Source organism: Pavona decussata, unplaced genomic scaffold, assembly GCF_977016875.1.
Source record: "Pavona decussata unplaced genomic scaffold, jaPavDecu1.1 SCAFFOLD_9, whole genome shotgun sequence".
Lineage (NCBI taxonomy): Eukaryota > Metazoa > Cnidaria > Anthozoa > Scleractinia > Agariciidae > Pavona > Pavona decussata.
Window position 1 is genome coordinate 752,886 of NW_028145432.1, and position 26,826 is coordinate 779,711.

A 26,826-nucleotide genomic window follows, 5' to 3' on the forward strand; every position below is an offset into this window, starting at 1 on the left:
TGGCTGTTGCATCTAACATGAAATTATTGTAAAATCTCGTTATTTCTGCGAACCCAAACAAGATTGACCAAAAGGCTCAAAAAGAACCGTAAAAATCCAATATGACAATTAAAACTTTATAAACTCAAAAGAATGGAATGGCCAAATCTACTTTATCAAGAATTCGTTTTTAATTGGCGGTTTAAATTCTTTTATTTGCAAATTAAACGTTTTGACTTTGTTGGGTAAAGATATTAATGTGTGGTTACTCATTTGCTCAAAGACTTGAAAGAGACTAGTACAAATTCGAATCAACAAGTTTTTCAAAATTGATTTAACTATAAAAGTTAACGCTAAAAGGGAACGACGTTTCGACCGTCCGACGGTCATTTTCAAGTTCAAGATGAGACTGAGTAAAATATGTGCTTATATATAATTGTAAAAACAAACAATGCGACTCGATCCGCGCGAAGTTATTTGTTTAATTATTTCACTTTTAAATACATTTTAAATACCTTTTATCGTTTTTAGCGTTCCTTTGTATTTATCATTCACGCTATTATTTTTATATTGTTTAGATGTGAATATCTTAGAGCTTTTTAAGTCAGTATCTCATTAGTTTTTTCACAATTGTATATAAGCACATATTTTACTTCTCATCTTGAACTTGAAAATGACCGTCGGACGGTCGAAACGTCGTTCTCTTTTAGCGTTAACTTTTATAATTAGTACAAATTCCTTTCGGTTATTTAGCGGATATCGCGTTTATTTAACGGATGGTTTGGATGGACTGTTAATATAATGGGATGGTGATGTCTTCAGTCTCCTCAGATAAGCGACTTGAATTTTGAATAAAGCAAAGAGATTTTTAGTATCAGATACCAGATTAAAATTTCGTGTTATTTAGAAAACATCATTTATTTATTTATTTCGTGTTTTCTTTTTTTCAATAACTTTATGCTTTTTGTTTTAAGAAGGTCAGTTAAAAGCGTTGTATTGAGATAATGAAATTTAATAAGCGGACAAAGCGGCCGGTTTCCTGAAAGTCAATACTGTTGCATAACATTATTTAACGACATTCAGTTTTTTTTTTAATATCTTTATTACTTCGTGAAAAATGTTGAGAAAGATGGCACTAAAACGTATCACTAATTGAAGAAAATGGATTGTAAAAAAAACCGGACTTATCCGGCTAGGAAAGTTATCGGACCTTTAGATAAACGACCCTCAGGCATGGTACATTTTCGGGATATTCAAGAAAGGTTTTTCAGCTAAGTCAGCCACAGTTCGTTTATTTGAGGAATAATAGAAAAAAAATAAATCACTTTATCATTCGATGCATTTTTCCTTCCTTTTCATAGGCCGAGAGCAAACCACGTGACCTGCAAATAACTGTCTACAAATAATGGCCTGCTCATGCGCAACACTGTCCAACTGTGTTTTGCTGTAAATAATATTCTGCTCAAGCGTAATTGAAACCATGCTCTTGTGTGAAAATGCAAAGTGATTTGACATCTTAAATAATTATGAAAAACACTCAGTGATCGAATGATAAAACGATTAATGAGTTTGGTTATCGCAAAAGATCGTGATTTGTCAGTATCTCGCAGATCAATTATTTGCCTCAGCCCTCGGCTTCGACAAATAATTGATCTGCTCGCCACTTACAAATCACAATGATTTGCTCAACCTCGTCCAATAATTGTTAATTATTTGAGTGCCAATGCATTTAGCACAGTGTTGGTTTTTGAGGAGAGGAGAAAACCGGAGGACCCGAGACATGCAGAGAGAAACCTCTCGGAGCAATACAAGGATGAGAACCAACAACAAATTCATCTCACATATGACGCCGAGTTTGGGAACTGAACCCGGGCTACATTGGTGGGATGGTGAGTGCTCTCACCACTGCCCCACCCCTGCTCCTCCTAGACTTTCCTCACGGCTCTAGACTTTTTCAGGCTGTAATTTTTTTATGCCCAATTTTAAAACTCACCTAAAGAATCCGAACAGTGCACATTAATTCCGTCGTCATCATCACCGTCACGATCATCGATCATCGTCATCAAGACACATATCAAGTGAAGTAGTAGACGTGGCGGATAATTTGAGTTCATCCAAATAACCTTCTCATCTTGTCACCAAAACTAGAAATGAAATCGGTTGGTAGGGAGGCAGTCTCACGCCTAGACCTTCAGTACATCGTATCGTTTCCACCACTAACTGCTGTTCTCCTTAAGGTGATGAAAAGTAAAGTACAGCGAGTTAGGAAATAACCATACCATTCGCTTTTTACTAGATGTGTCACAGGATTCACTCCCACGAATGCCTAACGTTCAAAACTTCTCCTCCGAAATCTCTTCACGGTGGCCAAATTACACCTTAGTTATCATAAATCACTGGGATAAGGGGGTTAGTTTCTAAAGAAACTGTGGTGCTGCGTCGGTGGAGAGTGGAAACGCATATTTAACAATTATTCCACTAGCGCGCGTTGGATATGAGATGATAGTGGAAGTGATAGTGGAAGCGCAAGTGGGATAATTGGTTTATTAAAATCAATCAAGAAATATTGCTACATCGTACTGATTTCGCTTTGCAAGAATAACCAGCAGACAATTTAATGGTCGCCATTTCTCGGCCATGGTATAATGACTCATTGCTCCAAGGCCAAATACTACGATTCGTGGATAATAATATAAGCACAAGACTTCCTTATATTAAAATATTATTGATATTTTCACATAATTGTTTCAAGTAGTAAAAACGGCACTTGAACTTTTTCCCAACCAACCTTTACAGCTTGTAAAAAAAAAGAAGGAAAAATGGGCGCACAAAAATGCATGTAAACCAATAGTGAGACATCTTACAGCAATGCCCTTGTGGTTATAAAAAGACAAAGACTTCTTAATATCATAAAATAAAATCGTGCGGCTTGATGGTTTCAAGACCCTGGCGCTGCTTCCAAATATTAGCATTTCTCAATTATGCAAGATAGGAGCTTCAACCTCCGCATGAACCTCACAAGGAAGTTTGGCTTGAGAAACGCTCTCCAAGATAAAGAAAAACACTGACATAGTTTCACAATACAGTACACTGTAATTTTATGTTGATACTCACGTAAATAGCTTTATGACTCCTCTCTCAGACGGTGAGAAACATTAGATTAGATGGAATCTGATTGCCAAAAGCCAAGCATGTCCTTACTTGAGCGCTTCAAAAAACCTTAGAGGCAAAATACAAACTCGCTTCGCTTTGTGATGAAAAAATTTGGCCATTGTTCATGGCCGCTATTTATTTAAAAGTACAAAACTTAAGATAATAACTGACAAATGATGAGGGAACAATAAGGAATTTAAAGCTCTACCAAAGATGATGGCTTCGCTTTGAGATGGAAAAATATTTTTTATTCGGTTCCAAGATAGATTTAAACCCAAGCCCTCTTCCCCGGAGGGCATGTAGCAGAATACTGCCCCACACGTGCTTCTCTACCTCCAAAGTGAGTAATTTTTCCATTTAATGATTGTTTTTGGTGCGTGACTATCTGGTACCAGTGGCGCAACGATTTTAACAGCTAATTACTTTGGGCCGCCAAAGAAATACGCGAATGAGCACGGAACACCCTCAGGCGTTTCTCCATCATATTTTCTCCTTTCATTTTGCGCGAAATCCCTGTTTCAAAACCAATTTTTCAGTAAAATGGAAAGGGGTTTTGAAGCTCCAAACCAGCCAAAGTAGCGTATTTTCGTTAGCCGTAAATGACAGTTCGCTTATGGTTAAGACACAGAGACAGTCAGGCGTCTTTTACTGACAAATGATAATAATGGCCACACCTACTTCTTGCCACGGGGGTAGCGCGCTTCTTGGAACTCTTGCCTAATTTCAGACAAAAATATGTGATTTTTGCTAACCTATTTCAGACACAACCTTCTTGTCGATTGCATACCATCCAAATTCTCCAAATGATCATGTTAAACCGCTAGAACCATTCAAGAAGCTAAAGTGGTTCAAAGACTGACATGAATATGTCAAACATGTGAGTAGGACTTCGTTAGGCCTTCCAACTCCATTTTACTCGTGAAAACTATAACCAATTCCAGACCAGCCTCACCTTATTTAACAAAAAGTGGTCAAAACCTATTCACTACTTCACACTAAAAAGGCTTGCGCGGTCAAAAGCGCTCCTAAATTTAAAGAAGAGTTATCCTTGTTAATCACAAATTTTTAGAAGACGTTGTTTTTATCTGCGTCATGCATGGGAAGTTTTAATATCTCCTTTTCAATTCACTATGAGGGTCGTTTTTCATTACGAAGGTATTACGTGTTAGCAAGTAGTTTAAATATAAAAGCGCTGACTCGGAGATATTAAGCTTAAAGGATCGTTAAACACTTTAAAACATCTCTTCTAAGGAAGACCTTACCTGATAATATATATCGCGAAATTTCGCTCTGTATGCGTCAATATCCTACCATCCCACCTACTCCGTACTTCTTCTTATATGAAAATTCTTTCGGATACAATGTAATTTCATTTCATACAAATATACACACACTTTTTTTCATTTCCTCCTTTATTTTTATTTTATTTCATTTTTTGTTTCTTAATTTATTATTATTATTATTATTATTATTATTATTATTATTATTATTATTATTATTATTATTATTATTATTATTATTATTATTATTATTATTATTATTATTTTCGTGTTCGGGGATGTTCCGGGATGTTCCATGCTCGGGGTTTTATCGACGGCCCCTGGGAAAGACGGTTTTAAATTATTATTTCTGTGATAGTAGATTATAGCTTCAAAATAATTATTAAACAGTTAAACAATAGAAAATTCTCAGATTCGGGGTTGTGTTCGATAAACAGGATGTTTGAGGATTTCGTGGAACTGGCACATATCAAGTGTCGGATAAAAAACAACTTTGTTCATTCTAGGATTGGTCAATAGCGTCACGTGACGTACGTGGCACACCTAAAAAGGCGAGCTACGGATCATAGACTAGACTGAAGAACAATCAGGCTCCGGATGTTCGTTTCTACTCGCTCCTTCAGCTGATTTAAGAATCACAGTTTAGAATCTGTAAACCTCCAGCCACATCGAAGCAAAGGTATTTTCCCTAAATCAGTTAATATTTGAGTAATTTTACACTCAATGAACCATCTTGAATTTTCTTATATTTAGGCATTTTTGTCTTTTCCCTATCCGTAAAGCCTGGTTTTTATTGGCGACACAATCACAAGCACAAGCATAAGCGGTAAACACAGGCCTTCTGCAGCAAGTCAAAACAAACGCGGGCATAAACACGAATTACTGAGAAATATTCAGTGACAAATATTAAATTTTGGTCCGTTGAAACTAAATTAATCCAAAATAAATTAAAACAGGCATGTATGTCTTTTGTCCTTGACTAAAACCTCAGTCCAAACTCGGACAATCCGGAAAGGCTTTACAACTCGAAAATGAGCACAATAATTCGGCCAGTAACGCCCTTACTCTCTCTTGGTTCAGATTATCACATGGCAAAGTTTAAGGTCCGAAATTTTACATAGTAAAGTAAGGGTCGGGATGGTTTGGATGTTTTAAGAATTAAAACTTTTCTGTGGAAAGGTTTCGGCGGTACCAGACCGTTTTCTCCAGAAAGAGTTTTAAACGAGCGACGACGGGCAACGGACAGTGTTATCTTGAAAATTTTAATTATTAGAGAACGTGACTCCAGTGCAATAAGGGAGCATTTCTCGGAAGCGACACGTGCATGGTTCTTAGTCAAAATAAAAAATAATACTGAAAAGCTGTTGAGGTTTTTCGTGGAACTACCACATATCAGGTATCTGGCTATAAACAGTTTTGTCTGTAATACGATTGGCCAAGAGTATCTCAATGGGGCATACCCCTTCTAGCTACGAATTCGCATTTACTAAAGGTACACGTCGACATTGCAGCACTCGACAGAACAGAAGTCAAGTTGACCCCCATCTCCGTTGTTTCAAAGACTTTTGATCAACGACGCCTCTTGTTTAGAAACTTTGAAATCTTCAAAGTCACTGGTAAGAATTCGATCGCCTTCTTAGTTGATTCTAGAATCAGTAGATAGTCTCATAAACACCACTAATTCAGTTAAAATTGAAACTGCGTCGATTCGAGGTGTTTCCTCCCGACTGTCTGACTTCCTTTTTATAAAATCGGTTAGTGCACTTGAAATTCCTATATTTTGAACATGTTTGCCTTTCCTCTGTAGGTAAATCCTGGTTTTCACTGGTAACGTAACCATTTAGACGCATTTGATCATACGCATATGCACATGTTAATTTGCGCCATACAAATATTAATTATTATTATTATTATAACCGCGAGCAACAAGGATAAGCACCAGCGCAAGAGTTCGATGGTGATTGTAAGCAAACGGGTGGAGATAAGCACAAGCACAAAGAGTTCGCTGGCGACTGTAAGGAACAACTGGCCATAAGCATTAGCACAAACAAGGAATATTCATTAACAAACGGCATTTCGCTTGTTAAATCCTTGTTTGGGGAATTTATCGCTAAACTGACTGTCAGAAAACAGGAATATAGTTTCGATAATTTGATCATGTCTGCATTTCTTTCCGCATTGCAGTGAGGTTATAATCATCACTGAACACAATTCGGAAAATCAAGGTCTTAAAACTTCAAAATAAGCCTAACGATTCACGAATTACTTTTTGAAAAAGTCCTCGCTATTTCAAGAAATTTCTTTTAAAATAATTCAGCCCAGTAATCCTGTTTTTTCCCTTGTACTGTTATTGCAGAAGGAGGCAAGCATAAGCACAAACACTATGGTCACAATATCAGTAATTCACAATATTTCGATTGTTGTGCTTGTAATTCTTGTGCTCGAGTCAAACCTGTTCACTTAATTTTGAAATAGAGGCTTTATAGATTTCGTGTTCTTATGCTTTCCCTTGTTCTGGCCGAGACAGACAAAATCAGGCTTCCGCAGAATAATCTGGTGTATCCTGCATTACCTAGCTGAAGTGTTCCAAATTATTTCGCCGAAGAAATATCACCTCCCCAAAGTTCCAGCCGCAAGAAGGAATTTTGTGGGAAATGCTTCCCAACATACCCAAAGCCGCATTACTCTATATGCTTAACTTAGTTTGGTTTCTTGATTTCATCAATTGCAGTACAACCTCTCTTGTCAACCAGTCATACTCGTAGGCGATCGTCTTGCACCACGATATCATGTTAGGCTGGATCTCACTAAATCGCAGCGTTCAGGAAATTTCTTAATTTTAATGAACTGTTTCTCGGAACTGCTACATTTTGGGCTGATCATATCTACTAGGTACTATATTGAACTCATCTTAAATACCTACTCAATATGATGGTATAATATTTGGAAAGGAAGTTTATCAAAAGTGTTTGAGGATTTCGTGGAACTGGAAAATATCAAGTCTGGATAAAAACAACCTTGCTGACCATGTTCATATTTTTGTGTATTTTATTGAAATTCCACATTGTTAATACATTGCAAATACATCAATTAGGGAATTAGTATACGTATTACATTAAAAAAAACATTACACTGCATATGCACGCTTAGTAAATAAAAAAAAAATGTAATGATTGTTAAGTTACTTGCCCTACTTCATTAAATGAATGCCTAATATACTATCTGATCTGGCAATTCTACTTTTGAGTTGACACATTGAAGTGATCTTTAACATGAAGTCCTGCAAAGACGGATTTAAGGTGTTATTTCTGTATTAAATAAGCAGATATGTTGCTTCCAAATAATTATCAGTAAATGATTCAACAATCAAGAATATTTAGGTTCCCGGTTGTGGTTGACAAACAGGATGTTTATCAAAAGTAGACGTGAAAACTGCAAAGGACCGCGAACGATAATGCTGTCAGTTGACGTAGGATCTACAAGAGACCTAATCAGCCAAAAATAAACTGTAACACAAACTGCAAGGCTGATACTACGTGAAAGAGTTGACTTTGCGAGACAACAACCCGACAGAAACCGACAAAACAGGGCTGCAACCGTGGACAGCTGTTTCGTTCTTATTGGAACTCGTCAGCACGGTGTAGCAGTTCTATATGAAACCAGCAACAGAGCCAGCTCAAATAAAATGCAACAAAACCCATGTCCTATCAAGTTTCGTACTTTGAACCTGCCCGCTCCCCGAATCACGCGTTGCCACACCACGTGCCTCAGGGAGAAAGCAGACAAAGCATCGAATTCCTGTCTCGCAAAGTCAACTGAATGTAGATGGCCAAGACCATGGCCTTTTAAGCATGGTTTTGTCCATGCGTTTCAATGTTCAGATGGTCTTGGCCATCTACATTCAGTTGACTTTGCGAGACAGGAATTCGATGCTTTGTCTGCTTTCTCCCTGAGGCACGTGGTGTGGCAACGCGTGATTCGGGGAGCGGGCAGGTTCAAAGTACGAAACTTGATAGGACATGGGTTTTGTTGCATTTTATTTGAGCTGGCTCTGTTGCTGGTTTCATATGGAACTGCTACACCGTGCTGACGAGTTCCAATAAGAACGAAACAGCTGTCCACGGTTGCAGCCCTGTTTTATCAAAAGTGTTTGAGGATTTTGTAGAACTGGCACATATCAAGTATCCGGATAAAAAACCTAATAAAAGGCGAGCTACGGATCATAGACTGGACTGAAAAACAATGAGGCTCGGTTGTTGTTCCTCTCTTGTCAACGACTCATACTCGTAGGCGATCGTTTTGCACCACCACCACCACAACAATTTATTTACAAATTCAGATTATGACGAGCACGAGAACATAACGGGAAAAAAAATTACAATAAATTACAAACATGCTGGAAAACGGAAAAACTTAACTTTACATAATAACGCACATTTAGTTTTTATTATCATTAATATTACAACAGAAAAGAGATGAAAAGGGAAAAGGAGAATCAAATTATACTAGCAAAGAGAGGGACATGGATCTTCCTAAATCGCAGCGCTCAGGAAATCTCTTAATTGTAATGGACTGTTTTTCGGAACTTCTATGTTTTGGGCCCATCGTATCTAATAGGTACTATATTGAACTCCTCTTCAATACCGAGTCAATATGATAGTATTATACCTGATTTGGGCAGGAAGTTTATCAAAATTGTTGGGGGATTTCGTGGAACTGGTACATATCAAGTGTCCGGATAAAAAACAACTTTGTTCATTGGTCAATATCGTCACATGACTTACGTGGCACACCTAAAAAGGCGAGCTATGGATCATCGACTGGGCTGAAGAACAATCAGGCTCGGTTGTTGTTCGTTTCGACAATTGTAAAGCCTGGTGTGGTATAACGACGACTCTTCTACCCACAAGTCGTGCCTTCCGAGTCAACAGGAACAAGAATTCAGTCGCTCCTTCAGCTGATTTTAGAATCGCAGTTTAGAGTCTATAAACCTCGAACCACATTGAACCAAAGGTATTTTCCCTTAATCAGTCAATATTTAAGTAATTTACGCCATCTTGAATTTTGCTATAGTTAGGCATGTTTTAGATGTTTGTCTTTTCCCTATCGGTAACATGAGCCTGGTTTTTACTGGTGACACAATCACAAGCATGAACGGTTAACTAAAGACTTCTGTAGCATGTGAAAAAGAAAAAAACCGCGAGCATCACACGAAATATTCAGTGACAAAATTAAATTTTGACCAATTGTTAAATGCAGGCTTTTGTGCCGTTTGTAACGAAATTAATCCAAATGAAATTAAAACAGGCAGGTATGTTTTTTATCCTTGACTAAAACCTCAGTCAAAACTCGGACAATCCGGCAAGGCTTTATAACTTGAAAGTGAGCATAATTATTTTGGCCATTAACGCCCTTACTTTCTCTCCGTTCAGATTACCAAATGACAAAGTTTAAGGTCCGCAATGCAACATAGTAATGTTCGGGATGGTTTGAATGTTTCAACCATTATACCTATTCTGTAAAAAGATTTCGGCGGTGCCAAACCGTTCTCTCCAGAAAGAGTTTTAAACGAGCGACGACGGGCAACGGACAGTGTTATCTTGAAAATTTTAATTATTAGAGAACGTGACTCCAATGCAATAAGGGAGCATTTCTCGGAAGCGACACGTGCATGGTTCTTGGTCAAAATAAAAAATAATAAAAGCAGTTGAGGTTTTTTGTAGAACTAGCACATATCAGGTATCTCTCTATAAATAGTTTTGTCTGTAATACGATTGGCCAAGAGTATCTCAATGGGGCACACCCCTTCTTGCTACGAATTCGCATTTACTAAAGGTACACGTCGACATTGCAGCACTCTACCAAACAAAAGTCAAGTTCACCCCGATCTCCGTTGTTTTAAAGACCAAGTTTTGACTCAACAACGCCTCTTGTTTAGAATCTTTGAAATCTTCAAAGTCACTGGTAAGAATTCGTTCGCCTTCTTAGTTGATTCTAGAATCAGTAGATAGTTTCATAAACGCCAGTAATTCAGTTAAAATTGAAACTGCGTCGATTCGAGGTGTTTCCTCCCGACTGTGTGATTTCCTTTTTATAAAATCGGTAAGTGGACTTGAAATTCCTATTTTTTGAACATGTTTGCCTTTCCTCTGTAGGTAAATCCTGGTTTTCACTGGTAACGTAACCATTTAGGCGCATTTGATCATATGCATATGCGCATGTTAATTTGCGCCATACAAATATTAATTATTATTATAACCGCAAGCAACGAGGATAAGCACCAGCGCAAGAGTTCGATGGTGATTGTAAGCAAACGGGTGGAGATAAGCACAAGCACAAAGAGTTCGCTGGCGACTGTAAGGAACGACTGGACATAAGCATTAGCACAAACAAGGAATATTCATTAAGAAACACGGCATTTCGCTTGTTAAATCCTTGTTTGGGGAATTTATCGCTAAACTGACTGTCAGAAAACAGGAATATAGTTTCGATAATTTGATCACGTCTGCATTTCTTTCCGCATTGCAGTGAGGTTATAATCATCACTGAACACAATTCGGAAAATCAAGGTCTTAAAACTTCAAAATAGGCCTAACGATTCACGAATTAGTTTTTGAAAAAGTCCTCGCTATTGCAAGAAATTTCTTTTAAAATAATTCAGCCCAGTAATCCTGTTTTTTCCCTTGTACTGTTATTGCAGAAGGAGGCAAGCATAAGCACAAACACTATGGTCACAATATCAGTAATTCACAATATTTCGATTGTTGTGCTTGTAATTCTTGTGCTCGAGTCAAACCTGTTCACTTAATTTTGAAATAGAGGCTTTATAGATTTCGTGTTCTTATGCTTTCCCTTGTTCTGGCCGAGACAGACAAAATCAGGCTTCCGCAGAATAATCTGGTGTATCCTGCATTACCTAGCTGAAGTGTTCCAAATTATTTCGCCGAAGAAATATCACCTCCCCAAAGTTCCAGCCGCAAGAAGGAATTTTGTGGGAAATGCTTCCCAACATACCCAAAGCCGCATTACTCTATATGCTTAACTTAGTTTGGTTTCTTGATTTCATCAATTGCAGTACAACCTCTCTTGTCAACCAGTCATACTCGTAGGCGATCGTCTTGCACCACGATATCATGTTAGGCTGGATCTCACTAAATCGCAGCGTTCAGGAAATTTCTTAATTGTAATGGACTATTTCTCGGACCTGCAACGTTTTGGGCTGATCACATCTACTAGGCACTATATTGAACTCATCTTAAATACCTAGTCAATATGATGGTATAATATTTGGACAGGAAGTTTATCAAAAGTGTTTGAGGATTTCGTGGAACTGGCACATATCAAGTCTGGAGAAAAACAACCTTGCTGACCTTGTTCATATTTTTGTGTATTTTGATTGAATTTCCGCATTGTTAATACATCAAATCCATCAATTGGAGAATAAACATACCTATTACATTAAAAAAACAAACTACACTGCATATGTACGCTTAGTCAATAAAGAATATAATGGTTGTTAAGTTACTTGCCCCACTTCATTAAATGGACGCGTAATATACTATCTGATCTGGCAATTCTACTTTAGAGTTGTTAATTTGAAGTGATCTTTGACAAGAGGACCTGGAAAGACGGTTTTAAGGTGTTATTTCTGTATTAAATAGTAGACATATTGCTTCAAAATAATTTTCAGTAAATGATTCAACAATAGAAAATCTTCAGATTTACGGTTGTGTATGATAAACAGGATGTTTATCAATACTGTTTGAGGATTTCGTGGAACTGGCACATATCAAGTGTCCGCGGATAAATAACAACTTTGTTCATGCTAGGATTGGTCAATAGTGTCACATGACTTACGTGGCAAACCTAAAACGGCGAGCTACGGATCATAAACTGGACTGAAGAACAATCAGGCTCGGTTGTTGTTCGTTTCAACAATTGCCAAACCTACTGCGGCATAACGACGACTCTACTACTCTCAACTCGCCCCTTCCAAGTCAACGGTAAGAGAAACACACTCGCTCCTTCAGCTGATTTTAGAATCACAGTTTAGAAACTTAAAACCTCGAACCACATCGAACCAAAGGTATTTTCCCTAATCAGTTAATATTTCAGTAATTTACGTCCGAGGAACCATCTTCAATTTTCTTATATTTAGGCATTTTTGTCTTTTCCCTATCGGTAAAGCCTGGTTTTTATTGGCGACACAATCACAAGCACAAGCATAAGCGGTAAACACGGGCCTTCTGCAGCAAGTCAGAACAAACGCGGGCATAAACACGAATTACTGGGAAATATTCAGTGACAAATTTAAATTTTGGTCCGTTGTCAAATGTAGGTTTTTGTGCCGTTGTAACTAAATTAATCCAAATTAAATTAAAACAGGCATGTATGTCTTTTGTCCTTGACTAAAACCTCAGTCAAAACTCGGACAATCCGGCAAGGCTTTATAACTTGAAAGTGAGCATAATTATTTTGGCCATTAACGCCCTTACTTTCTCTTCGTTCAGATTACCAAAGTTTAAGGTCCGCAATGCAACATAGTAATGTTCAGGATGGTTTGAATGTTTCAACCATTATACCTATTCTGTAAAAAGATTTCGGCGGTGCCAGACCGTTCTCTCCAGAAAGAGTTTTAAACGAGCGACGACGGGCAACGAACAGTGTTATCTTGAAAAATTTAATTATTAGAGAACGTGACTCCAGTGCAATAAGGGAGCATTTCTCGGAAGCGACACGTGCATGGTTCTTAGTCAAAATAAAAAATAATACTGAAAAGCTGTTGAGGTTTTTCGTAGAACTAGCACATATCAGGTATCTCTCTATAAATAGTTTTGTCTGTAATACGATTGGCCAAGATAATCTCAATGGGGCACACCCCTTCTTGCTACAAATTCGCATTTACTAAAGGTACACGTCGACATTGCAGCACTCCACCAAACAAAAGTCAAGTTCACCCCGATCTCCTTTGTTTTAAAGACTTTTGACTCAACGACGCCTCTTGTTTAGAAACTTTGAAATCTTCAAAGTCACTGGTAAGAATTCGTTCGCCTTCTTAGTTGATTCTAGAATCAGTAGATAGTCTCACAAACGCCAGTAATTCAGTTAAAATTGAAACTGCGTCGATTCGAGGGTGTTTCCTCCTGACGGTCTGATTTCCTTTTCGTGAAATCGGTAAGTGCACTTGAAATTCCTATATTTTGAACATCTTTGCCTTTCCTCTGTCGGTAAATCCTGGTTTTCACTGGCAGCTTAACCACAACCACGAGCAACAAGGATAAGCGTCAGCGGCACAGGAGTTCTATGGAGACTGTAAGCAAACGACCGGACATAAGCACTTGCACGAGCAAGGAATATTCATTAAGAAACACGGCATTTAATCGCTTGTTAAATCCTGGTTTGGGGAATTTATCGCTAAATTGACTGTCGGAAAATAGGAATATAGTTTGGATAATTTGATTTTGTTTGTATTTGTTTCCACTGCAGTGACGCTTTAATCAACATTATTTAAAGAAGCACAAGGTCTTAAAACTTTAAAATGAGCCTAACGATTCACGAATGAGTTTTTGAAAAAAATCCTCGCTTTCGTTACAAATTTCTCTTAAAATAATCCGGCCCAGAATCAAGGTTTTTCATTTGTATTGTTATCACAATCACTGCAATCAAAATATTTCGATGACTGAGCTCGACTTCTTTTGCTCGGGTCAAACCCCTGGGGGGGGGGGGGGGGGGGGTTCTCATATGAATGGGGCGGGGATGCTCGTCGTCTCGCTTAGGGGTGTAAATTTCGGATTTTGGTCTCACTTAGGGTGTTCTGGGAAAAACCCCATTATCTTTAGCCGTGAAGGTCTCGTTTAGGGTTGCACGCGAAAAGTTACTGTATTTTTCATTTGTCTGTGTTTGAAAATGGTCTCTTTTAGGGGGTCAGAAAAGTTTGGGCCATGCCCAGATTGGTCTCCTTTACGGGTTAAATTTCCGATGAGCATCCCCGCCCCCATCATACGAGAGTCCCCCCTCGGGGTCAAACCCGTTCAGTTCAGTTCATTTTAAAATGGAGGCTCTATATATTACTCCGCGTTCTAATACTAACTCTCGTATTGGCGAAGACAGAGAAAATCGGTCTTCAGAATAATCTGGTGTATCCTGCATTCCTCAGCCGAAGTGTTCCAATTTATCTCCCTGAAGGAAAATATTGTCATATCTATCTGTCATAAATTCGATATTTCATATCAATTATCATCCCTGTCAATAATCGTACCCGCTAGGAAGTCACCAGACATGCTTTATTTATATTAAGTTGTGTTGCAACTTATCAATAAAGCACTTTCTTTTTTTTTTTTTACACTCAATCCCGTTCATGTAATCTTGCGATTATCGCAAGTATCACCTCGTCAAATTTCAGCTGTAAGGAGGAATTTTGTGAGAAATGCTAACCAACATACCCTAGGCGTTACTCTATATTAGCATGAAGTGAAGAGGCCTCCTTTAAAGGAAGATCAAAATTCATTAAGTAAACAATAAATTGTTTTTTGAGAAAGAAGAAGAAGTGCCTTTATTTACCATTTTGTTTTAAAATAAGCTGTTACATCAAAATGCAGGAGATTCAACAAGCTCTGTTGAGCTTTTTAAAAGATCCCCGCTTAAAGTTATTTAAATAGATATGTAAATCAGTTAATAACAGAAGGCGGACTTCTTGTTTTACATTACTAATTGGAAAGCTATTTCTTGACTAACATGTTACTTATTGTAAACAAAAACGATTATGAAAGATGATCTTGAACATACTCTTTAAGTTTGGTTTTGAATGTATTAAACGAACTTATGTTTCTAATTTCGATGGGAAGGCTGTTCCATGTAATTGCTGCCTTAAACTTTATAGAAAATTTGCCATAATTTGTTCTTCTAAATTCGATATGTACCTTTGACGAAGATCGCGTATATAGGAATGTATACTTTCATTAGTTTGAAAAAAGTTATCAAAGAATGCTGGTAATTTGTCATGGTTATATGAATACATGAAAACTGCCGTCAGGTACGTATTTAATTCAAAGATCTTCAGTATTTTCAATGACTTGAACAGTGGTCCAGATTTTTCTGTATAATAATAAATTGTACAATAAATTATGCAATAAATTGTTTTGAATCTCTTGAAACGGCTGAGCTTACAAAACTGAAAATAGACATTATTGAGTGGGAGGTTTGCCACCAGAATGGCATTTTTGTGTCAACTGCAAATAAAAACTAAAATCAAGAATTATATTTATCAGCAAGATTCATTCTTTCATTTTATAACTGAGTTAAAGCATGCGCTTACTAAGAAAATGTATCCGTGAATGATCAGCGAAAGGTTTGGGCTCCAAACTATTCAGGCTGACGCTATCAGTGTCAGGTAGCATTCTATTGGTCTGATCGGTTGCCAATATTTATCAAGCAGTCGTTCGTGCATGCTGGCAATTGCTGACTATTTTGAGAGGATGATTATCACAGGGATATATAACTTTCCCAGCAGTAGCTGAAAGCAATACGGGGCGGGATATTATCCAGTTCACGCTTTTTTTGCTACCTCGGAAAAACATAAGGATCGTTTTGTCATTACTGTTCAAGCTATCTTGAGTTTTTGACCGCAACTGTAAGATAATTGTGAGAAACAAAGTTAACCTACACTCTGACAGCTTTCGCTTCTCCAGAGTTAATCGAAGAGCTTGAAGTTTGCTCTCGTACAAATATTTACCCGCTCATAGCTAATATTGACCCTTTCGACGCGACTTGAATAAACAAATTATGATTGGCTAAGTACAGTCTTTCGCAATCACACAAGGCGTTAATGTTGTGACCTTTATTATCTTCCAGGCATAAAATAAACGTCTCTGATGTTTGACGGTTCGTAACAAAGTAAACATAAAAGCCCTACACTATTGATCCAGTTTCTGACGTCCCTACAACTTTCAAGGGTACTCGCTCCTTTCTGTTTGTTTATTGTTACTTTGGCGGACCGGTCCTTAATTTTGAGACAAATGGCCTAATTAAGAGGGGGAATGGGTGGAACGACATTTTTTTTTTTTTCAAATTCAACTTAAACTTAAAGTCAAACTCAACTTGATCCCTAAATCGTTATCCTATCTCTTCTCAGGACGTTTATTAAAATGTTGTTATTACGTTTTGCTCGGAACTGAGGTATAAAAATCATGATGATGTGTGCTTTTTCGCCAGGCGCGAAAACAAAAATGCTATATTATTAAGAGTTCTGTGGCAAATGTAAACCAGGGTAGACACAGAAACCAAAAAGTCAGTGAAAAATATTCGATCGGTTGTTAAATCCAGAAAACAAGACTTCAAAATAAGCACAATCACTTACGAATAGATTTCGGGAAATGATTAATCATGGAACATTGTTTTTTTCAAGATTTCTATTAAGATAATCTCAGGAGTACCTGTGTTATGCAATCATACAAGTACAAAGATCGACATAATTTGATCCTTGAGCTTTCATGTGCTTATGCTTGTGTTTTGACTCGAGCCAACTCGTGTTTACACAGAAATATGTGCTCTGTTGCTTACATTTATTTTTGCTCTTGTGCTTGTGAAGCTACTGAAAGCTAGATGTAAAAGTAGTCTAGAATATTCTGCAGTTTAATATTCTCGTGACAGTTTTTAAAAGTTTTACCTCCCTAAAAGTGAGAAACCTTGTCGAATTGCAACTGCAAGGACAAGTTTGGAAGGAAAAGTATTCTAACACACTATCGTCATTTCTCGAGCGCCGCTTGATACTTTACTTTATTAAGAAGAAAAAAAACCTCCCGACCTTTTCATGCTGACGCCAGTAGAGTGTGTACGTGGAAACAGTTGATTAGCTCTCTGATTGGTCAGTTCCATTGCAAATATCATTATCTATTATCAAAATTTCCTACTTGTTAAAGAATCAGATAGTTTCGCAAATAGATTCCAGCGCAACGTTTGAAGTTTTTCTTGGAACAAACATACAAACAAGTCTGGTTTAAAATGGCTTTCATCCCCGTTATTATGGTAAATCGTGAGACAAGCAAACAAGGAGATGGTTCTCAATTATTGGTGAAAAGAAGCAAACTGAACATTAAAGAGCATTTTGCGGTTCATATCAGTAGATAAGATGAAATCAGTTTGGCACAGTTGAATGAACATATCGGCATACCTTTCAACAGAAATGCAATCGTGCAGTGAGAGTACAAAGTCTTCGAAGGTAATAACTTCCTCGAATTCCAAGAAACGAACGTTTTACATAAAACGACACAAACACGTTTGTGGACTTTGGTTTTTCTCAGTTTGTTTACAACTAATTTGATCACAAACAATTTTCCATTACACAACTGAAGCTACTGGTAAGCGCTATGATAATCTACCTGATTTGAAGACTAAATGGTTAATGTCGGAGTTCAACGAGTGTTTCTTGAAACATAAGCAGGCGCAAATTAAAGTTAATAGCCGACGTTTTGGCGTCATCGTGACACCATTCTCAAACATCGGCTATTAACTTTAATTTGCGCTTGCTTATGTTTCAAGAAATCATTATTGATCAAAACTTCAAAGAGTGTTTATTTTACAATACAAAGTGAAACTTTTAGTAGCCGTTTGTTTAACCCTTTTCCCGCGACGGCCTGAGATGTCAAAAAACTTCAACCTCAACTTTATGATTAAGTTACAATTGCTAATCTACGCGAGCAAGTCTTGCATTATTTGTAATTCGATAAAATTGGATATTTCCTTCCTTTTCACATCGCAATAAATACAGGAGACTCGTGGGAGCTAAGGCCATTAAACTAGGTTCATGGGACAAATATCCTGCATACTGCTGGGATTTAAATGTCGAACGTGTGGTATATGAAATGAATGCGATGGTATATTTCCAGTCTGGTGGTAGAGTATCCGAACTAGTAATCGGAAGGTCTTAGGTTCGACTCCTGATAGGAAAACTCGGATTTCTTTTTTTCCGAGTATGCCTGTGTCACTTTCTTGAATAATACATCATTCTCAAGATCAAAAATGACGTCAGAATGAGACTGATAAGAACATCAGTTTGATAAATCTTGACTGCTTTTCATAGTGGAAATCATGTTGTTCATGTGATGGCTAGTTACCATTTATTTATCAAACGCAGAGAAGTTGTATCCAAAACCAGTACAAGTGTGTGTGTGGAGCAAAAACAATTAGTCTTAATGGCGCCGAAAAGGTACACGACAGCCCAAAACCACACGGTAACACAGGACAACCATGAAATCGCAGAGCAACCATCAGATTAGGATACGTTCACCTCACGTCGAACGCAGTAACTGTCAGTAATGAAATAAAATCGAGTTTCAGCACCATTCTTGGTTCAGATATCAGTCCAATTTTCCTTTGAATATTCTCGCTTCCTTTCCAGTTAACTGATATTTCCTTCTTTCACCTCAAAACTAATGGAGGTTATGGAATCGGTGGTCACTTAGTCCTGCCTACTCGGTGCCTGATCACCTTCTCTGCTCAGTAGAGGGTGTGAAACTCGGCTTGCCGTATCAAACGGCTGAATTAACCTGCGCTTTAAATTAACAGGTTCCACTGGTATGCTCTGCTGACTGTTAAGAAGTATCTTTTACTTTCCGCCTACAGTTTCAAGACAAAGATGGGCGATATCGAGAAAGAGACCAAGGAAGCTGTTGTGGACCTGCGAGGGCAAATAATCGACATGTCCAAGAGTATGCGAGTGTTTTCTCTCTCTATGAGGTCTCTTTACGTAGACAAAGCTGTCGGCACATCTACAGAAGCTGCTCGAAAGTTCAGAAAGCTCCGTGATGACACAAGAAACGACGCGATGGTGTACCTCAAAGGCATTCTTCCACTCTCCACCAAGTTTGTGGCATCCATAAGCGAGTACTTTGAGTACTATGAGGCCTTGGACTATGAAGAATGGTGTGATATGATCTCAGACATCCTTGAAGAGACCATTGGTTACAGGCAGCTGTGTGAGACCCTCCTGAAGATGCATGAAGACATCTTGGTGCCCCTGAAGAAGAGACAAGACGAAGCCAAGCTGGTCATAACCGAGTTTGAAAAGCTCAGAGGGGAGTTTGCCAAGAAGCAAAGGGAATTCGAACAAAAAGCTGAAGCCAAAACTGACTGGGCTCGTGGGCTTTCTTTTGTTCCCCTTTTTGGTCCGATCTTGAAGAGTGTAATGGAAGGAGAAGCAGCAAAAGATATGTTAGAAGCCGTTGCTCATAAAGCCGAGGCCGAGATTCAAGAGGCCGCCACAACCGCTGTTAGAGATACCCTGATCCCTGCTCTTGAGCGTTTCATTGAGGGCATCACAAAAGCAGCTGGATTCTTTTCCATCATGGAACAGGAGATTCGCAAGTTTGAAAGCAAAGCAGAAAAAGGCACCAAAGATCCAAAGAAGCTTTACTACAAAGTGATGAACAAACAAGCACAAGACATGAAGTCCATCTGCCAAACCTTCTATGCCATCCTTCCAGCCGTGAGGACCGACTTTGAAGCCATCCCTACAGAGGGAACAGACCAAAACTACGTGGACAGATGGCTGGAAAAGCAGAAGAAAGTAATCGAGGAGAGATGCAGTGTGGCCTCGCTTGCTAAAAAATTGGTCGCAGCCATTACCTCTGCTGATGAGGCCTCTACTGAAGTAGCTCGTAAAAAGCAATAGAAAAATCGGAAACACGAACAATGTAGTTTATCACATAGAGATTGGTAAGGAGAAAAATTCGGCTCAAGTCGCGATTTTAAGGTGACAACCAAGTTAGCTTCTTGTCAGAAGAATAATTGATTTAACTTTGTCTCTGTAGATCCGTTTTTGTTCATGGAACTGATTGTTCGATTGTTGTTTTTTACTGATCAATCGTGTTGACGAAATATGTTTCAATGAAGGAGGAGCATAATTGTGTTTTCTCATCAGTTCATTAGCTTTTTTGACGTAATATAATTAAGTAATTGAGGGAAGTTGAAAAAACTTAGAGTTGTAATTTTAGTTTTGAGTAATCATCACAATGATTCAGTGACGGCCAGCATAGAATTTTCCCGTGAAAAAAACTGTGGAAAGTAATTAGATGGAGCTGAAGCCAAATAAAATCAATTAGATAAATTAAGACTGTCTCAGTGTTTGTTCATAACATAACAAATGCAACTAAAATTACCTGAACGGGACTTTCAGGAAAAATAATCAGCCTCAAGTAAAGCCCAGGCGAGAAGGTTCTAGCATTTCTGACGACATTTCAAGGTTCTATTCCCTGCTAGCAGAGGTCTCTGACAGCGACAAGGAGAGAGACCTCTGCCGGCCCCCGACGCGTTCTCTCATGTAGCCGCCGACCAGATATTTGGTCGAAGCTGACCGGTTTTCAAAACCGCTCCCTTTAATATGCAATGCGCATACTCTGTTCAGATTATGCGCTGGAGATTTCTGAGCCTACAGTTGTCATGGCTTCCGCTAGTTTACAAGTTTCGCACTTCAATTATTTCGCGTTTGCCATCTTCCAAATGCTTACTTCGCTTGATTGACGATTCTACTTTGCGAAAGCATTCCTTACAGAGCCGTGAAGATTCTTTTTGAAAGTCATGAGTGCTCTCCAACAAACGGCAAACTTTAGCTTTCCAATCTCCTGTATTTAGCAATCGCCAGGTGTTCTGGCCGCTTAACCCACAAAAGGCAGTTTCCATCTTTGCCTACAGCTGCTGGTTTTACTGGTGTCAGTGAAGAATTACGTTCTTTGAATTTGCGATTGTTGTTGAGGAGTCCGTGGCATTTCCACATACATCTATCAGCAATTTCACACATCGCCCTACCGCAGCTGCTCAGTTTCGTGCGCAAACCGGTTTGCGAAGCTCGTGTTACATGTGGCTAAAATGTCACTTGTTGCCAGGAAAAACTAGCGTATGCTCGATAGAATATTCGTCGGGGGCCGGCAGAGGTCTCTCTCCCTTCTCGCCGTCAGAGACCTCTGCTAGCAGGGAAAAGGTTCTAGAGCCTTTAACTGACCCATATTAGATGATGTTCGGCCAACGTTGTTTGTTGCGTGAATAGTTTGATTTTTTTTTATCCCCGCGTCCAATACTGTATACAACAGATTTTAGATTAGATTCTAGGCTACGCAAATGGTCAAATGTAACCAAATTCAATTTAAACGGTCTGTTTATATATACGGTACAAGCACCAGACAACCTCATTTTAACCGATGCGACGCAAGCATAAATTCAGCCATTTTGATACCTTGTGCTTCGCGCTATGCCGATTGACAAGAGTGCCTCAACAGTACCAGTATAAGACGGCAAAGGAAAGATTTCCCTTCTTTAAGGCTGGTTCTCATTAGTAACGCGTACTACTGCAGGTACATAAGTCTAAACAAACACTTAATAACGCAAAATCGAGTGCAAGGTATTATTTGTCTCAGTGGACTCTCTCCTCAGCAGAGGCCTCTTTCGCGCTCGAGCGGAGACAAATCCACCAAGGAGAGTGAAATAAAAACGAGCACGTTAATCGAGCGGCGAAAAAGAGAGTGAAATAAGGAGGAGCGTGGGGGACGATGGGAACAAAAAAGGAGCTCTTCCCGTCTTCCCCCGCGCCCCTTTTTTCTCGCTTTCCGTTTTTCTTTCCATCTTCTTCCGACTTTTCGCGTGCTCCTTTTTTTTCATGAAAGAGCCTCTACAAAGGAGAGAGAAGCTGGGTTATGTGATTCCGTTAGTACGTGTCATCCCTCACTTTAAAATGAAGCCAAAACACCGGCAAGTGCATTTCTCAGGGGCACTGAACGGTCCACTTCGGTTGATATCTGTTCGGAAGGCATTAATCGCCTCAGAAATTCGGATTTGGTTGTAAAGAAAAGCTGAAATTTTATCCGCAAAATGCCAGCTCAATATTACCTTTCCTTAAAACTTTCAGGAAATTAAGGGTCAGTCATTAAAAGACAGTTTAGACGGTGTTTAACAAAACCACGTTCTAAGCCATTTTCAATTTTGCCAACAGTCATATCTAAACATCTACTGTTGACGGTAATAAGAAGGCTTGCATCCCAGACTAGAAAACTATTTATCTACTTAAAAAAAAAACACTTACAATAAACAGATCCATGTTACTCAAAAAACAAACGGAAGAGAACTATATGACACCATATGAAACTCGGCTGCTCAAAAACATCCATTTGCTTAGTCAGAGGTGAGGGATTGCGCTAATTGGCCCATCACAGCAATCATTTTTTTTTTCACTCATTAAGTGCAGCACTGGAACATATTTGCCCAGTAAAAACCGAGATATTGCATTTCATACTTCAGGATTTCATCCAGAGACTTAAAACTTGAGCCACCTCGGACAGCATAAGAAAAAACAACTTCGTTCCCAGGGTCTCTTCTCTTCACATGAAGAGGAGAGACCCTAGAAACAAGGTTGTACGAAAGAGTATCACACGAATGTGCTGCAGGTCTGTGGTAGAAGTCATTTCAATAACGAATAAATCATTTTGAAGAATATTATCGTGAACTGTAGCTCAGTCTTCGTTTTTTTTTCTTTTATCACACAGATGGGTGAAATCGAGCAACTAACAACAGACCTTCGTCAGCAATTGGAGGATATGCCGAAGAATATTCGACTTTTTTCTCGTTCTGTGAGATCGCTTTATGCCCAGAACACCGTGGGAAAGACAGCAGAAGCTTCCCAAAAGTTCAGAAAGCTCCGAGATGACACAAGAAACGATGCCATGGTGTACCTTAAAGGCATTCTTCCCCTTTCCAACAAGTTTGTGTCATCCATAAGTGATTTCTTTGACTTCTATGAGACTTTGAATTTCCAAGAATGGTGTAAGAAGATTTCCACTATCCACGAAGAAACCGTTGGGTACAAGCAGCTTTGCGAAACGCTCCTGAAGATGCACACAGATATTTTGGTTCCGCTGAAAAAGAGGCAAGACCAAGCCAAGGTCGTCGTAGCCGAGTGTAAAGACCTACAGGAGAAATTCGAAACTAAGAAGAGAGAGTGCCAAAAAAGTGGTCAAACAAATCAGATGTTGGGGATTGGATTTTCTTTGGTACTTCCACCAGTTGGCCATGTCTTCAAAGAGAAAGCCAATGATGATTTCGCAGAGGCCGATGCTCATGGCACAAAAGCCGAAATCCAAGGAGCAGCTGCAATTGCCATCAGAGATACACTGATTCCTGCTCTTGAGCATTTCGTCGAAGGGATCACAGAAGCAGCTGGGTTTTTCTCCGTCATGGAGCAAGAAATTGGCAAGTTTGAAGGTAAAGCAGAAAAAGGAAAAGACAGTGCGAAGTTTTTCCATTACAAGGTAATGAGACGTGAAGCACAAGACATGAAATCCATCTGCCAAACCTTCAGTGCAGCTCTACCAGAGGTGAAGTCCGACTTTGAAGCTATTTCCAGCGAGGGGACAGACCAAGACTACGTGGATCGGTGTTTAAAAGAGCACAGAGGAATCATCCGAGCAACTTGTACGACTTCAAATCTTGCCAGCAGTTTAATGGCGGCCACTGGAAGTGTAGGAGACGTCTTCATGCCAGGTGCGCTTGGGTGTTTGGTCAATCCCAACATAGCCAGTGCGGTGTCCGTCGGATCCATCGGGCACGTTAGAGCCGGACGGCCGGAGACACCAATTGCAGCGTTAACGAAGTGGTTTTTATAGAGAATCATAAAGTAGCCCACAAATACGGCCAGAGATAGGGGAATCCCACGTATAGAACTGACAGATTTCTTAATAGATTTATAAACACAAAATGTTGTCTTTTTGTGAAAACTTCGAATTTAACCCCCAAAATTAATGAAAGAACTAAAAGGTGCAACGAGAATTTCCTCAATCCCATATATATTTTTTACTCAGAAAGGCTTCCTAGGCTATCCAATTAATCGGAACTGTAGAGAACAGTTACACAGGGGCCTACATAAACTGTGTGACCATATTGTAATTTTGAAATAGAAGGAACTGCAAGGGACTACATAAAGGCTCGTATTAACGCGAAATGTTGTGACGGGTATTTAAGCTCAAATACACGTAAGCTTACATCAGTCTTTGTGCGTTGCCATTTTTCTGGCTCAAAACGACGAATCCCTGACGGCTGTGACGAATTTCAGTCATTCCAAGGGCCTTGAGTGACCGTTGATTCTAGAGTCACTAGGAATAGCAATACTCGATCGATCACCTGTAAATTGAAACCTCACTAGCTCGAAAAGAACTATCAATACCCTTTTTTCCCTACTTACTCATTTCAGCTACGCTAAGCTAACTTGGATTTTCATCCACTGCAACATTTTTGTCATTCCTCTGTCGTTCAATTTCGTACCCAGAGTCCTCAGACTATTTGGCCAGCCGTTGGTCCCCAAGAGAGACTCTGGGGTACTGGAATTTTATTGCCGCAGGATTTCTGCGGTAAAGCAATACAAGCTGTTACGAGGCAGCCAATCAAAAAAATTATTTATCTCGAATTTCCTAGAGTTTCTTCTGGCGACCAACCACTGGCCAAAGAGCCTGAGGACTCTGGATACGAGATCAGTCGTTAGGCTCGATTTCCTGCCGTTGTTCGGGAAAGGAGCCCGCGCTCACCCGGGACCCGAGGGAGTGGCAGAAATTGAGCCTCTCCTGTCGTTATAGTTCGTAGTATAAGATGGCATTCAAAACCTTGAAATTGTCTATCCAGTGTTTTGTACATTATTTTATAGTTAAACTGGTTAACGAAACAGGAAAAAACACAAGAACAAGCCTCAAGTATCCAGTAGCAAATGTTCCATTGCTTGTTAATGCTTTAATCCCTTACAGTGATCAGCATCAAACTTCTTCAAATAATATCAATGCTTATTCAACCCCTGAGGTCATAAGAATTAAAGATATGTTCACCTAAGGTGAATTGTTTTTGATATCTTAATAACTTCTCCCCAGTACTTTTATAAGAACGGTATGGGGACAAGATAGGAGAATTTGTTCTTTGTTGTTAGGGGTTAAAGGGTTAAATCCAGGGTTTTAATGCGCTGGATTTCTGGCTAAACTGATCGTAAGAGATCAGAAATCTGGTTTTATTCCTGGACTGAACTCTTAAACAATTTGAAGCAGCAACGTCTACTGATCGGCAAACTCTAGTGCATCAACACTGTAAAAACTTCACAACAAACATAAGAATTCACCAGTAATATTTGAAAAACACTCTTCTAAGTCGAACCTTCGGCATTGTTCAAACGTTTCGCATGCCTTGTGTAGTTTTTTGGTTTGTTTCCAGTTGATTTCCGGGAATTTTATTTCCACTACTGCTTTTCTGTGATAATACCATTCACTTTCGGGTAGACTAGATCAGCTGTGGACACTCACTCGTCACATGGTACAAAATCCGCCATACTGGATGACAAAATTCGAACACAAAGGAATTCCAACCTCTGTCAAGCTTGACTTTCCTTTCTTCTCGATATCCCAGTGGAGGATGCCACACTTTTTCACCATCCAGTATGGCGGATTTTTACAATGTGACCAGTTTGTGCAAAAGGCCCATTCCTTCTGTAACCAGTCGAAATATGTTGATGCTGTTCCTGAGAGCAAGGTTGCACAAAGCCAACTTAAGAGTAAGAGGAAGCCTTTTCTGCAACCATTCCCCGTGGTGTTTCGAAGGATTTTTAAAATTAATTTTTTCGCACGTGCTAACATGGACTGCTCTTTCGAAGTTCGATTTATCGAGTGTAGGAAAAACAGGGAAAGCACGACAACATCCGGCTCCAGAACGCAGGAAACGGTTCCATAAAAATTCCCTTTATCTCACGTTGCTTTACTGAACTTTACTCAAGTTGTCAGTAATGAGTTTGGCCGGTCATTTTTAAACTGTTGTTAATGGCAACTAATGTGTATATAAGTTGAAATTTCAGTCGTACAAAAACCGTAAAGGTTAATTGTTAAGCGTTACTCAGCTTCCGGACATGACCTGGCCCCAGCAGTATCAACGAGTGAGAATTTCATGAGACAACCAACAATACACTTGATTGTTATTATTAATTCTTGACACACTGAACGATTGTCTTCCCCTTAAACAAGTTAACAGTCCCGTGAAGATGAAGGACTCCCAATCAATGTATAAGAGAAAGTGTTGCTCATCGGTAAGAACCCCTTACCTCTTTCTAGACTGGGAGTTTTTTCGTCTTCAGGGCTCTCCTAGAGTATTACGATTATGAAACTGGGTTTCAACTTGGAAGGTTAAATGAAAGCTTTGTTCACTAAAACAGCACTAATATTTCTGGAAAACCTGCCTGTCAAAATTCGTTTGCCATAGTAACTTGAAATTCAACGAACAGGACCTACAACATCAAATTGTTCCCAGATAAATATCGCAAGAGAAAGAAGAAGAAGAAGAAGAAGAAGACGAAGAAAGAGAATAAGATACAGAGTTTGATCGCGATTGCTTGCATAAGTATCCAAAAAAGTAT

General features: G+C 39.0%; 3 protein-coding genes across 13 annotated transcripts in view; 2 read left to right on the plus strand and 1 right to left on the minus strand.

The window, feature by feature from the left end:
- The window catches only part of LOC146488412 (cadherin-related tumor suppressor-like), a 49,407-nt gene extending 47,208 nt beyond the window's left edge, over window positions 1-2,199 (minus strand). The window contains exon 1 of the mRNA XM_085117346.1: window positions 1,973-2,199. The gene's annotated coding sequence lies outside the window, so the exon portion shown is untranslated. The remainder of the gene's footprint in view (window positions 1-1,972) is intronic.
- Window positions 2,200-5,020: 2,821 nt separating this feature from the next.
- Window positions 5,021-24,435, plus strand: LOC146488413 (uncharacterized). 6 transcript variants are annotated; one of them, XM_085117462.1, is made up of 2 exons: window positions 5,021-5,091; window positions 22,940-24,435. In XM_085117462.1, the coding sequence occupies exon 2, from the start codon at window positions 22,940-22,942 to the stop codon at window positions 24,053-24,055; it is 1,116 nt and encodes a 371-aa protein (XP_084973588.1). In that variant the 5' UTR covers window positions 5,021-5,091; the 3' UTR covers window positions 24,056-24,435. The 6 variants fall into 6 exon arrangements, with proteins under 6 accessions (XP_084973588.1, XP_084973607.1, XP_084973575.1 ...); XM_085117481.1 differs by lacking the exon at window positions 5,021-5,091 and adding an exon at window positions 5,921-6,028; XM_085117449.1 differs by lacking the exon at window positions 5,021-5,091 and adding an exon at window positions 9,285-9,425.
- LOC146488414 (uncharacterized) lies at window positions 5,045-20,518 on the plus strand. Of its 6 annotated transcripts, none has more exons than XM_085117525.1 (2): window positions 5,045-5,091; window positions 19,032-20,518. In XM_085117525.1, the coding sequence occupies exon 2, from the start codon at window positions 19,045-19,047 to the stop codon at window positions 20,077-20,079; it is 1,035 nt and encodes a 344-aa protein (XP_084973651.1). In that variant the 5' UTR covers window positions 5,045-5,091; window positions 19,032-19,044; the 3' UTR covers window positions 20,080-20,518. The 6 variants fall into 6 exon arrangements, with proteins under 6 accessions (XP_084973651.1, XP_084973661.1, XP_084973630.1 ...); XM_085117535.1 differs by lacking the exon at window positions 5,045-5,091 and adding an exon at window positions 5,905-6,028; XM_085117504.1 differs by lacking the exon at window positions 5,045-5,091 and adding an exon at window positions 9,287-9,425.
- Window positions 24,436-26,826: the final 2,391 nt, after the last annotated feature.

Excerpts from the sequence above, each read along its gene's own strand:
- LOC146488413 (XM_085117462.1), top strand. The coding sequence starts at position 22,940 with ATGGGTGAAATCGAGCAACTAACAACAGACCTTCGTCAGCAATTGGAG.
- LOC146488414 (XM_085117525.1), top strand. The coding sequence starts at position 19,045 with ATGGGCGATATCGAGAAAGAGACCAAGGAAGCTGTTGTGGACCTGCGA.